This window comes from Rhagoletis zephyria, unplaced genomic scaffold, assembly GCF_001687245.7.
Source record: "Rhagoletis zephyria isolate East Lansing unplaced genomic scaffold, Rhagoletis_zephyria_1.1 Rzeph_scaffold_01985, whole genome shotgun sequence".
Taxonomy (NCBI): Eukaryota; Metazoa; Arthropoda; class Insecta; order Diptera; family Tephritidae; genus Rhagoletis; species Rhagoletis zephyria.
In genome coordinates, this window is record NW_016159069.1 from 60,826 (window position 1) to 72,389 (window position 11,564).

The 11,564-nt window shown below is 40.6% G+C and overlaps 2 protein-coding genes across 6 annotated transcripts in view; both read left to right on the plus strand.

Annotated features, from left to right (window-relative positions):
- Positions 1-11,564, plus strand: part of Tbc1d15-17 (TBC1 domain family member 15/17) — a 71,352-nt gene that overhangs the window by 52,372 nt on the left and 7,416 nt on the right. For all 5 annotated transcript variants that reach the window (XM_017619884.1, XM_017619885.1, XM_017619883.1 and 2 more), the window contains 2 exons: positions 2,063-2,870; positions 2,929-3,389. In XM_017619884.1, coding sequence (XP_017475373.1) covers positions 2,063-2,870; positions 2,929-3,389 — 1,269 coding nt within the window. The remainder of the gene's footprint in view (positions 1-2,062; positions 2,871-2,928; positions 3,390-11,564) is intronic.
- On the plus strand, positions 9,032-11,209 carry LOC108365748 (uncharacterized protein K02A2.6-like). The gene is made up of 2 exons (XM_017619889.1): positions 9,032-9,709; positions 9,806-11,209. The coding sequence occupies exon 2, from the start codon at positions 10,003-10,005 to the stop codon at positions 11,122-11,124; it is 1,122 nt and encodes a 373-aa protein (XP_017475378.1). The 5' UTR covers positions 9,032-9,709; positions 9,806-10,002; the 3' UTR covers positions 11,125-11,209.

The following is an 11,564-nucleotide window of genomic DNA, read 5'->3' on the forward strand; positions in this document are numbered from 1 at the left end:
TATACGTATATTTATACAGATTCTTGTTGAAAAATAGATACTTTTCAGTAGTAGTTTTACATGCTCTTTTTAGAGTGTACTTGCTATTTATTATATTTACTTTGCAAAATACTTATACACAAAAAATGTACTTTATAAATTGAAATTTCAAATGTTTGATTTTATGCACATGTACTCCAAGTCCTTAGGATGGGTTAAATTATGTCTTTTTCATGAAAATGTTTGGTTTTCTTACAAATTATGAGATGTATATGTAAAAAAAGAAAATTGGATACATTTGGATACATTTTTGGCTTGGTCAGGGATACATTTTCTTGAGACGGCGCGGCAACACTGTTTGAGACACTATTTGGAACGAACTGTTAACAGCCCAACTATTTGGAACGAACTGTGAACAGCCCAATTGAATTTAGTANACGAATGGATAAGGATTGAGCCAAGAGCTTGTGTGAGCAAATCCAATTTTTGACAGCAAATGTCAGTTACGCGGTTTTGCAGAATGACGATGCGCGGTTTTGTACTTTAAATGACGATATATATAAAGTAAATTATACTCTTTCTGAAGTAATCTCTTTTATATCACATATTTTCATTTGTTAATTTAAAAAGAAAGAAGATTTCGTTGTAGTTTAAATTGGATTTATTTAAAGAAACTTTTATGAATTTTACTGAAAAAAAAATTTTGTTTATTTGCGCATATTGAGAGAGGTAACCAGTACGCCGTGTAATAAAATTAATCATTGCCTGTTTACATTTACATAACGAATTTGTCGCAAGAGCAAAATTACACATAAAATGTTTAAAATAAAGCTATGTTTATTATTAGTAGGATATACAAATTTTTTGCAATTTTAAACATTCTATATATGTGTATATTTTAAATATCTCAAGTTCAAAATCAAATACTGAACATCCTATACGTATATTTATACAGATTCTTGTTGAAAAATAGATACTTTTCCGTAGTAGTTTTACATGCTCTTTTTAGAGTGTACTTGCTATTTATTATATTTACTTTGCAAAATACTTATGCACAAAAAATGTACTTTATAAATTGAAATTACAAATGTTTGATTTTATGCACATGTACTCCAAGTCCTTAGGATGGGTCAAATTATGTCTTTTTCATGAAAATGTTTGGTTTTCTTACAAATTATGAGATGTATATGTAAAAAAAGAAAATTGGATACATTTGGATACATTTTTGGCTTGGTCAGGGATACATTTTCTTGAGACGGCGCGGCAACACTGTTTGAGACACTATTTGGAACGAACTGTTAACAGCCCAACTATTTGGAACGAACTGTGAACAGCCCAATTGAATTTAGTATTTTTTGCAACTTTAAATAGTTGCGTTCCAGATGCTTCACGATATTCACAATTTGCAGGAACAGCTGTTTTCTCCATTAATAAACCTTATGNTTGGAACGAACTGTGAACAGCCCAATTGAATTTAGTATTTTTTGCAACTTTAAATAGTTGCGTTCCAGATGCTTCACGATATTCACGATTTGCAGGAACAGCTGTTTTCTCCATTAATAAACCTTATGGAAGGTTGTCACCTGGAACGACTTCCTGTAAAAACCTGCAAATCGGAACGCAACTAATGCAAATTGCTTAAAACCCTACAAGAATTGGGTGATGGAAACTAACACATTCTCATTTCTCTTACTAACACATTTGCAAATTTTGCGTTGGTTAAAAAGAGACCATTAAATAAGGACATAAGTTGAAAGAAGATAAACAATCACATGTATACATTTGTTTTCATAACTTTTTGCACATTGGCCTTAAAATCGTGATGGGAGTGTTTGATCCCATCTCTCCCCTCTTTGAACTCCCTCTACCACCCTAATATATGGTTTTTTTCAAAGCCTCGAACCGTTTTGGAAAAATTTTCCGCTCATTGTGTGGCCACTTTAATAGTATTGTTTTAAACTTCAGACGTTCACCGCACAGCCGCTCATTTCGACGCCGCGGTCTTAGAATAAATAATATTACGCAATAATAATAAAGATATAATATATTTGTATGCCATTAACAACCATGCCATTAATTACAGATAATGTGCACTCATGATGGCGTTCTGCTCCGAAAGGCCAGTGTGGAGCATATAACCTACCTAAATACAAGCGGTTCACTGTCAATCATCGGTTATGACACACCACATCGTCTCTTCATTGAGTGGCGGCCCAACGATAACATACTTATTGCTGATGATAGCCAGGATTGGGCAGTCGTTGACACAATACCACGACGTTCGCGCACCATTTCTGAATGTAAAGCATTCAATATCAAGCCCACAACGGAAACTACTACAGTCAAAAGTCCTCGTTTAATACGCAATCAACTGGATGAACTCGGTGCTATTTTAGTAAAACATCGCGGACAAGTGTTATGTTTCATACATAAATGCGATTATAGCGTACACAGTGAATTCTTTTTCCAACACGGTAATGCTGATCAGTTTGTAAAGTCTATGTGTGACCTACACATTATTGAATACTCATTTACCCAAGATGGATGCACAGAGTACATTGTTCTCAATATGGAGACACAAAAACTGAAACGCACATTCGCTGAGCTAAACATCGATGACATGAAGAATATGGAATCGAAGAAAGAAAAAGGCTGGGTGAAAAATACTTGGTCAGGTCTGCTTGTAAACTTACCCGACTTAGCATCGGGTGTCAAGGGAAGTTCACCGAGAAATTATTCAATGCGTCAACAACCAACAACTCGAAATGCTGCAAAATACAGCGGCAGCAGTAGTGAAGATCAATCACCGGTGGAAGCCGAACTTGAAAATTTGAAAGAAGTGGATGAGAAGATTGTTAATACTTTGCCAGAGCGGCCTTGTGCACAGAGAAGTAATTATTTGTACATAAAGTCAATTGAGTTTTACCTAGTTATTTGTATCTCTTAAAGGTAAGCCTTTAAATGAATCGCAATGGTTAGAGTTTCAATCGGCAGATGGCGGCATAAGAGATACTTCTCGCGTTAAGGAAATTATATTCCACGGAGGCATTCACTACAATTTACGTGCTGAAGTGTGGAAGTACCTCTTGAACTATTATCGGTGGAATGATTCTGAAGTCGAGCGTATTCAACACCATAAAAACAAGTATAAGGAGTATTACAAAATGAAAGCACAATGGTTATCAATGACAACTACGCAGGAAGAAAATTTTAGTGGTTTTCGTGATCGTAAATGCCAAATCGAGAAAGATGTAAAACGGACTGATCGTTCACTACAATTTTTCGCTGGTGAAGATAATCCTAATTTGACGGTGCTACATGGCATACTTATGACCTACGTTATGTACAACTTCGATTTGGGCTATGTACAGGGCATGTCCGATCTTTTAGCTCCTATACTTTCCATACAGGTAAATATCAGAAAGGTTATAGTCGGGGAGCCCACGATGCTAAATCGGGATTTACTCGAGCGTCATCTTGACCTATAGAATTTTAAGATGATATGATGGGAAGTAAGAAAGGTCCTGTGATGTTTTTCCATCCAGCGGTGGGTAGAGGATCTACAGGCTTCCAAAAATGTAAAAAAACAGTAACATAGATTCACTGGAGCGCGTCAGATATTCATAGTGAATAAATCAAACGTGTTTCTGATGACGGAAATATGCTAATCTGCCGGTTTGCATGGTGGGGTTTGGCGTACGGAAGGGTCAAAAATGGGGGACAAAAAAATTTACCCGAGCGCGTCAGATATTCACAAAAGATGTTAAATGGGCCCGAATGAACCTCCCATTCAATAATCTGACGATTCAGATATGACGCAAGCTCGTGGCGTCTCACAGTGCGGCCGAAATCCAAAAGTGCGGCCAAAATTCGAAGTTTTGATATAATGATTCGAAATTTCGTACCAGGGGGTTTTCGGGGTCACTAATTACTAATCCGCTGTCAGAATTGCAAAATTCAAAATGGCGGATCCAGTATGGGGCTGGTAAATTTCGAGCTTTTTAATTGGATTTCTTAGAAAGATTTTTAGTATGCAGTTTTATAGCCCATTAAATTTTAGTGTAACAAAGTCCAAGTTTGAAGCAGCTAGGACTTACCGTTGATTTGTGACAATTTTTTTTGTTGACGGTGCCAGTCGTTTTCTTCCATACGAAGTTTATTCGATGATATGAAGAAACTGAGCAACACCTTCAACAAAAAAAAATTCTAAAATCAACCGTAAGTCCCAGCTACTTTAAGCGTGACTTTGTTATACTTAAGTTGAATGGGCTACAAAACTGCATAGTCAAAATCTATCTGTGAAATCTAATTAAAAAGCTGGACATTTTTACATACAGGTGAAACTAATTTGTATAAGCGTGTTAAAAAAATATATATAAGAGGCAGAGATGTGTTACTGTTGCATTTAATAACTCAATTTTTTTTTAAATAAACGAAAAAATACCTATACATTTTTATTTCCTAAAAATTTCTGTTACAGTATTTCTTTTCACAAGTTTTGTAACATATTTTACTAACCTTCAGACGTAGAATCCATTTGGTTTTGTTTGGTTTCCTATGCTCTAACTACTTTTATACGTTAATAACTTTTCGCTTTTTATTACAAAAATGTTGTGCTTGGCAGAAGGTCTCACTAGAAATGAATATAAAAGCAGGGCTTAGGGTGCAGGTCTTTACAGTGAACAGTTTTCGCTTCGTACATGATCCTTTTAGCAAACTCAATGTCAGAAAAGGCCTGTCTAGAAACTAGATTTTCTCGAATTATGACCGCACTTTTGGTATTCGGCCGCACTACACTGTGCGTCTTCTTGAAGATGCAAAAAAAAATCGCCATTTGGATTTGCTCGAGCGCGTCAGATTTTCATACAGAACGTTCATCTCGATGCCCTTGTCGTCCTGTTCCATAATGTGACGATTATCTGGAAGGGATTTCTTAATCTGACGGTTTAAAAAAATAATTTAGATTCTGAGATGTACAGTCAACCAAACATATGTTATTGTAAACACTTATTATTTTATCCGTGCAACTATTATTATACAGCAAGTCCGGTTCGACTTTTTCGTCAATTTCTTCTATGTTTTCTAACCGATTTGAGAAATAAAAAACCGATTTGAGATCAAATTCGAGTCAATACACTTTTGAAATTCAGAGCGTATTGAAATTTGGTTTATGCATCCGCTTTGAATCACAGCGAACTGGGTCAAAGCGCTTTATGTGTCGGTATAAACAATTAGTTAATAAAGTTTCAAAGGTTGTATTTCATGTAACACCACCAGTGCTTTGATCGCCCAGGATTGCGTAAAAAGTAATTTTTAATTGATATGTGCTACTAATTTTTCTTAATATAATTTTAATCTAATACTCCTTCGATTTATGACTATTTCAATCCTAATTCAAAATATTTTGAAACTGGGATTAAAGTAATCGTAATCGAAGATGCACTTAATTATACATGTAATGTCATCGCCCAGCCCAAATTTATATAAAGGTTTTGATTCGCATATGTACATATACAGCGGTGCAACACACATCTCGATCGATAAACCAACCGACTTTGCTTCCGCGGAACACCGCACGTATATCAACTTTTCTAAAGCAGAAAACACCTTCACTGCGCTCCCCACACCAGCGGGGCTGTCACCGCTGCTGCAGCTCGCTTCGTACCGCCAGGATGCATAACGGACCCACGTCCAAATTTCCCTGCTGAAGCGGCTGTTCTAGCCGATGAGCGTGACAGCCTTCGCCAGGCCGATCCCGGAGATCCCCGTATCAGGGATCTCAACGCGGAGATTCGGCAACTAGTGAACGTACATAAGGGGAACAAGTGGGAAGAGCATCTGAAGACCTGTAACTTCACCTCTGGTGTGAGTAAGCTTTGGTCAACCTTGAAGCTTTGGTCAACCGACGAAGCATGACGACAGGGTCGAAATTTCTTTCGGCGACCATGCTTCGTCGGACCCGGAGCGATGCGCGAACTATTTTAGCAGGCAGTGCATACTGCATCCTCCGGCGGACAAAGCCAAGCGTCGAGTGACCAGAAGGCTGCACAAACTGCCAACAACTTGTGCCCCCTTGCTTTCACTTGCGGTGAAGTTCAGGTGGCTATCGGGAAGGCGAAAGCCTCCAAAGCCATGGGTCCCGACGGAATATGCATGCTGATGCTGAAAAATTTGGGTCCTGCGGGAGTAGCGTACCTAACGGAGGTCCTCAATATGTCAATGGCCACTCTCATCATCCCAGACTGCTCAAACCGGGGAAACCAGCCAACAAAGGAGATTCGTATCGTCCGACAACTCTCCTTTCCCCTGTAGCGAAGACACTTGAGGCCTTGCTGCTCCCGTATTTCACGATCAACCTGACCCCAGCGAAGCATCAGCATGGTTTCCGTAAAGTGCACAGTACAACAACAGCACTTAACGCCATAAACACTCAGATAACTCGTGGCCTTAACCGTAACCGTCCCTGTGAGAGAACGATTCTAGTAGCGTTGGACCTGTCAAAGGCGTTTGATACTGTCAGCCATTCCACGCTCCTAGAAGATATAGAGGCTTCCTCTCCCACAGAGGCTCAAACGGTGGTCGGCAAATTATCTGAGTGGTCGACACTCGTCGGTAATGTTTAGAGACAAATCGAGCAAACTCAGAAAAATAAAACAGGTGGTTCAAAAGGGCGGTGTCCTTTCCCCGCTACTGTTTAACTTTTATATTTCAAAGCTCCCTCAACCACCAGGGGGAGTCTCGATTGTCTCTTTCGCCGACGATTGCTCGATTATGGCGACTAGGAATGGAATTGATGACTTGTGTTCGAAAGTAAACGGGTATCTCTCCGAGCTTTCTCGCTTCTTCACTGCAAAGAGCCTAGCCCTCTCCCCTACGAAATCCTCTGCGACCTTGTTCACCACCTGGACGTAGGAGGTCAGGCGGCCGCTGGGAATTCACGTCGATGATACACCAATTCCGACGGTGAATAACCCCAAAATACTCGGAGTAACATTCGACAGTCTATTCTCCTTCTCTGCGCACGCAACCGCTATTGCCAATAAAGTACAGAGCCACAACAAGGTCCTCAAGTCGCTAGCCGGCAGTACTTGGGACAAAGACAAAGAAACGTTGCTGGCAACATACAAGGCAATAGGCCGGCCGGTTTTAAATTACGCAGCACCAGTGTGGTCGCCGGGGACTAGTAGGATGCATTGGATGAAGCTACAGACGACTCAAAACACCGTACTTAGGACAGCGACTGGATGCCTTCTGATGTCGCCAGAACACCACCTGCATGGCGAGGCGAAAATGCTCCCAGTCAAGGAGCATAACATAATGCTCTGCAAGCAGTTTTTGGTTGGGAGCCAGAGACGTGGGCGCCCAAACAGACAGCTGCTTGCAGAGGAGCCCTCGCCTAGGCACGTCAGGAGGCATCTCTACTGACGGACGAAGTCCAGAGGTTCATTAAGCAACCTCTGAACCAGTCAGCATACCGAGAGGCCCTGAACGGCACTCACAGGGAGTCAGTCTCGAGTTATGTAGACTCCAGACCTGTCAATGCCGTTCTAGGCACGCAACCACCGGACATTGACGAGACGGAGCTTCATCTGCCTCGGGAGACAAGAACCACAATAGCCCAACGCTCTGTCTACTGCAGCAGGTTAAACTCATACCTGAGCAGACTAAACGCGGATGTGCCAAATGAGTGTCCGGCATGCGCAGAGACCCCTCACGACTCGAAACATCTCTTCGCATGCCCGGAAAACCCAACAACCCTAACGCCTTTGTCCCTGTGGACCGACCCTATGGAGGCTGCACGCTTCTTAGGGCTGCCGTTAGTGGAACTTGACGACAACGACTAAGATATTAACCGACCCGGGCGGGGTTGTTGTAGCCGCTACAACAACAACAACGAGCCTTTAGTGAGAGTTTGTTTGGATTAATTCTCACATTTCACTCGCAACTGGTATCATTTGCAAGCATTTGGTCCGCTGGGTATACTTACAGTCATATGATTGTGACAAATAATATGAACGGTGTCAAATATTAAGCACCCTGTTTGGCATTGTTGTACGATTTCTGCTAGTCTGTCTTCCCACGTTATTCGCACACCTACAACATCATACACTGAAAGTTGTCTGACAGCATTCTTGTGAGAGGACCAGCACTTGCAGTTTTAATCTTTTGACAGGATCAAGCTGAAATCAATACATTTTGTAATTTGCTATTATATAAAATAAAGTTGCATTAAGTTAAGTTGAAACGTTAATTGCATAAATCTGACGGATTTATTAATGGCGACGAGGATGGGATTATCCCCATCACATTAAAATTCTGTTTCAACAACGCGTGACTTTGGCAAGCGACACAAAAACTACGTGCAGATATTGAGAGCGGCTACAAGTCAGCCAGTGAAGGTGACCCTTTTGACCGCTACACGACTTAATTTTCGGGCAACCTTTTGACATTCAAAGTCAAGTACGTGTACTGGGAATTCGCACAATCATTCAATTCCTCGTTGCATCGAGTGTCAATGCCAATTAAGCTGGAAGAAGAAGCTGCTTTGGAACGAGATTTGTCAAGGGAAGACTCAGCATCCAGTTCAAGAGGAATTTCGGATTTACCATCGAACTCTGCAATGACTTCAGTAGGAACATTAGAGCCTTTTGACATAAGTCATCCGGAGAATTGGTCCACATACTACGCTAGGTTCAAGTTGTTCCTTCAGGCCAATCACATACGGACAGCTGAGCGTCAAAGGGCGATTTTTTAACACTAGCCGGTGCGCCGCTTTATAACCTGCTGTCGTCATTGGCATCCCCCCAAGAAGGTGAGTGACCTTCAAATTTCGGAAATTCAAGCAGTATTAACGAATCATTTTTCCCCTCGTCCATCGGAATTTGCATAATTTTACAAATTCCACAAGCGCGATCAAATGCCAAATGAAACCTTTGCGGAATATGTAGCCGCCCTGAGAAAGCTTGCGGTCGATTGCAATTTTGGCGGTGCTTTAGATCGCATGCTGAGTGACTGTTTNATCATACACTGAAAGTTGTCTGACAGCATTCTTGTGAGAGGACCAGCACTTGCAGTTTTAATCTTTTGACAGGATCAAGCTGAAATCAATACATTTTGTAATTTGCTATTATATAAAATAAAGTTGCATTAAGTTAAGTTGAAACGTTAATTGCATAAATCTGACGGATTTATTAATGGCGACGAGGATGGGATTATCCCCATCACATTAAAATTCTGTTTCAACAACGCGTGACTTTGGCAAGCGACACAAAAACTACGTGCAGATATTGAGAGCGGCTACAAGTCAGCCAGTGAAGGTGACCCTTTTGACCGCTACACGACTTAATTTTCGGGCAACCTTTTGACATTCAAAGTCAAGTACGTGTACTGGGAATTCGCACAATCATTCAATTCCTCGTTGCATCGAGTGTCAATGCCAATTAAGCTGGAAGAAGAAGCTGCTTTGGAACGAGATTTGTCAAGGGAAGACTCAGCATCCAGTTCAAGAGGAATTTCGGATTTACCATCGAACTCTGCAATGACTTCAGTAGGAACATTAGAGCCTTTTGACATAAGTCATCCGGAGAATTGGTCCACATACTACGCTAGGTTCAAGTTGTTCCTTCAGGCCAATCACATACGGACAGCTGAGCGTCAAAGGGCGATTTTTTAACACTAGCCGGTGCGCCGCTTTATAACCTGCTGTCGTCATTGGCATCCCCCCAAGAAGGTGAGTGACCTTCAAATTTCGGAAATTCAAGCAGTATTAACGAATCATTTTTCCCCTCGTCCATCGGAATTTGCATAATTTTACAAATTCCACAAGCGCGATCAAATGCCAAATGAAACCTTTGCGGAATATGTAGCCGCCCTGAGAAAGCTTGCGGTCGATTGCAATTTTGGCGGTGCTTTAGATCGCATGCTGAGTGACTGTTTGGTGTGCGGTTTGCGCGACGAATCCCTTAAACGAAACCTCCTCGCGGAGTCTGACCTCCAACTGCAGAAGGTCATAGAACGGGCTACATGCTACATGGTGCAAATGCTCGATCTCAGTGCTCTCATAGGGAAACAATCTGTTCTGCATGTGGTGTCAAGGGCCATTTGCAAGGGAACTGCCGGCCAGTCAATGCAGGTGCGGAACATACGAAAGCTACGGACAAAAATCGACACCAAGGTGGTAAGTCGAAACCACAGCCGATCAATCAGATTTTAATCTCACGGAGTCGTAAGAAATCTACCACCATATACATCAACCAAAAACCATGTAAGTTTGAAGTGGATTTAGGTTCAGATTATACTATAGTATCTTCTAAAACATTCGACCAATTAAGGCAGGGGGTTAAGCCGTTGCTATACGAGTGCGGTCTTGAGTTGAGGGATTTTCAACATAATGGTGTACTTATCAGAGGTGTGTTAGATGTTGACATTGAGTACAACAAACGCCTAATCAAAGACTTACCACTTATCATTGTAAATGGTAGCCAAAGCAACGTGCTGGGTTGTAATTGGTTTGATGCGCTGGGCATAAGCGTGCAGGGAGTGTTGGCAATCAAACACATTTTAGGCAAATTTGAGCATCTTTTTTCAAAAGAACTTGGCAAATTCAGAGGGGAACTAGTTTCCTTACAAGTTAAAAACAACATCCAACCCATTAGGCTTCCCGCACGCCGTATTCCAATAGCTATTCGTAGTCTTGTTGAAACTGAACTCGATCGTTTGTGCGCTCAAGGTATTTTTGAACCTGTCGAATACTCTGACTGGGCAACGCCCATCGTCCCAGTTCTCAAAAGCGATGGAACCATTAGAATTTGTGGTGACTGCAAGTCTACCGTAAATAAGGCCATGTTGCCACACAATTTCCAAATTCCATCTAAAAGCTCGCTTATCTCTTCAATAGAACGGGGAAAGATCTTTGCTAAATTCGATCTCGCACAAGCGTACCAACAACTTGCCGTTGACGAACACTCTGCCATGTTGCAAACCGTTGTGACACACAAAGGCGCATTTAAAGTAAACCGTCTTCAATTTGGCATTTCGTCAGCTCCGGGAATTTTTCAGAATTTTATTGACGTGCTCCTTCGGAATATTCCTTGTGTTTTACCGTATTTCGACGATGTAGTTGTAGTGATACACATTACTTGTTAAACACTTGTTCTTAAAATACTTTGAATTATGAAAATATCTTGTTACATTTATTTATGTACGATCAATTTTGAGTTGAAAATTTTTATATTCATTTATTCAGTTTTCAATATTCAATAAAATAAAACCTGGAAAATTTGTTAAACTTAAAAAAACGAAAATTAAATATTTTTTAATATACCTAAAATTGGCGACCCTGCCAGGAGAAATTTTTAACAAAGATAAAATTTAGAAACGTGAAAATCGCTTTCGAGGACATTTGTCGAAATTGAATTCGACAACGGCTACAATAACAAAAGCAACCACAAATTATTACAACTCTTACGAACGCGATACGGCGCGTCCAACAACATTTTTGAAAACAATAACGACGACGAATAGACGCGGCGATTTTATTGTATTGCATTAAGATTGCAAAGAATTTTTGCATTGCATCTAGTTAG

What these genes read in the sequence shown, in the direction of transcription:
- LOC108365748 (XM_017619889.1), top strand. Translation starts at nt 10,003, where the DNA reads ATGCTACATGGTGCAAATGCTCGATCTCAGTGCTCTCATAGGGAAACA.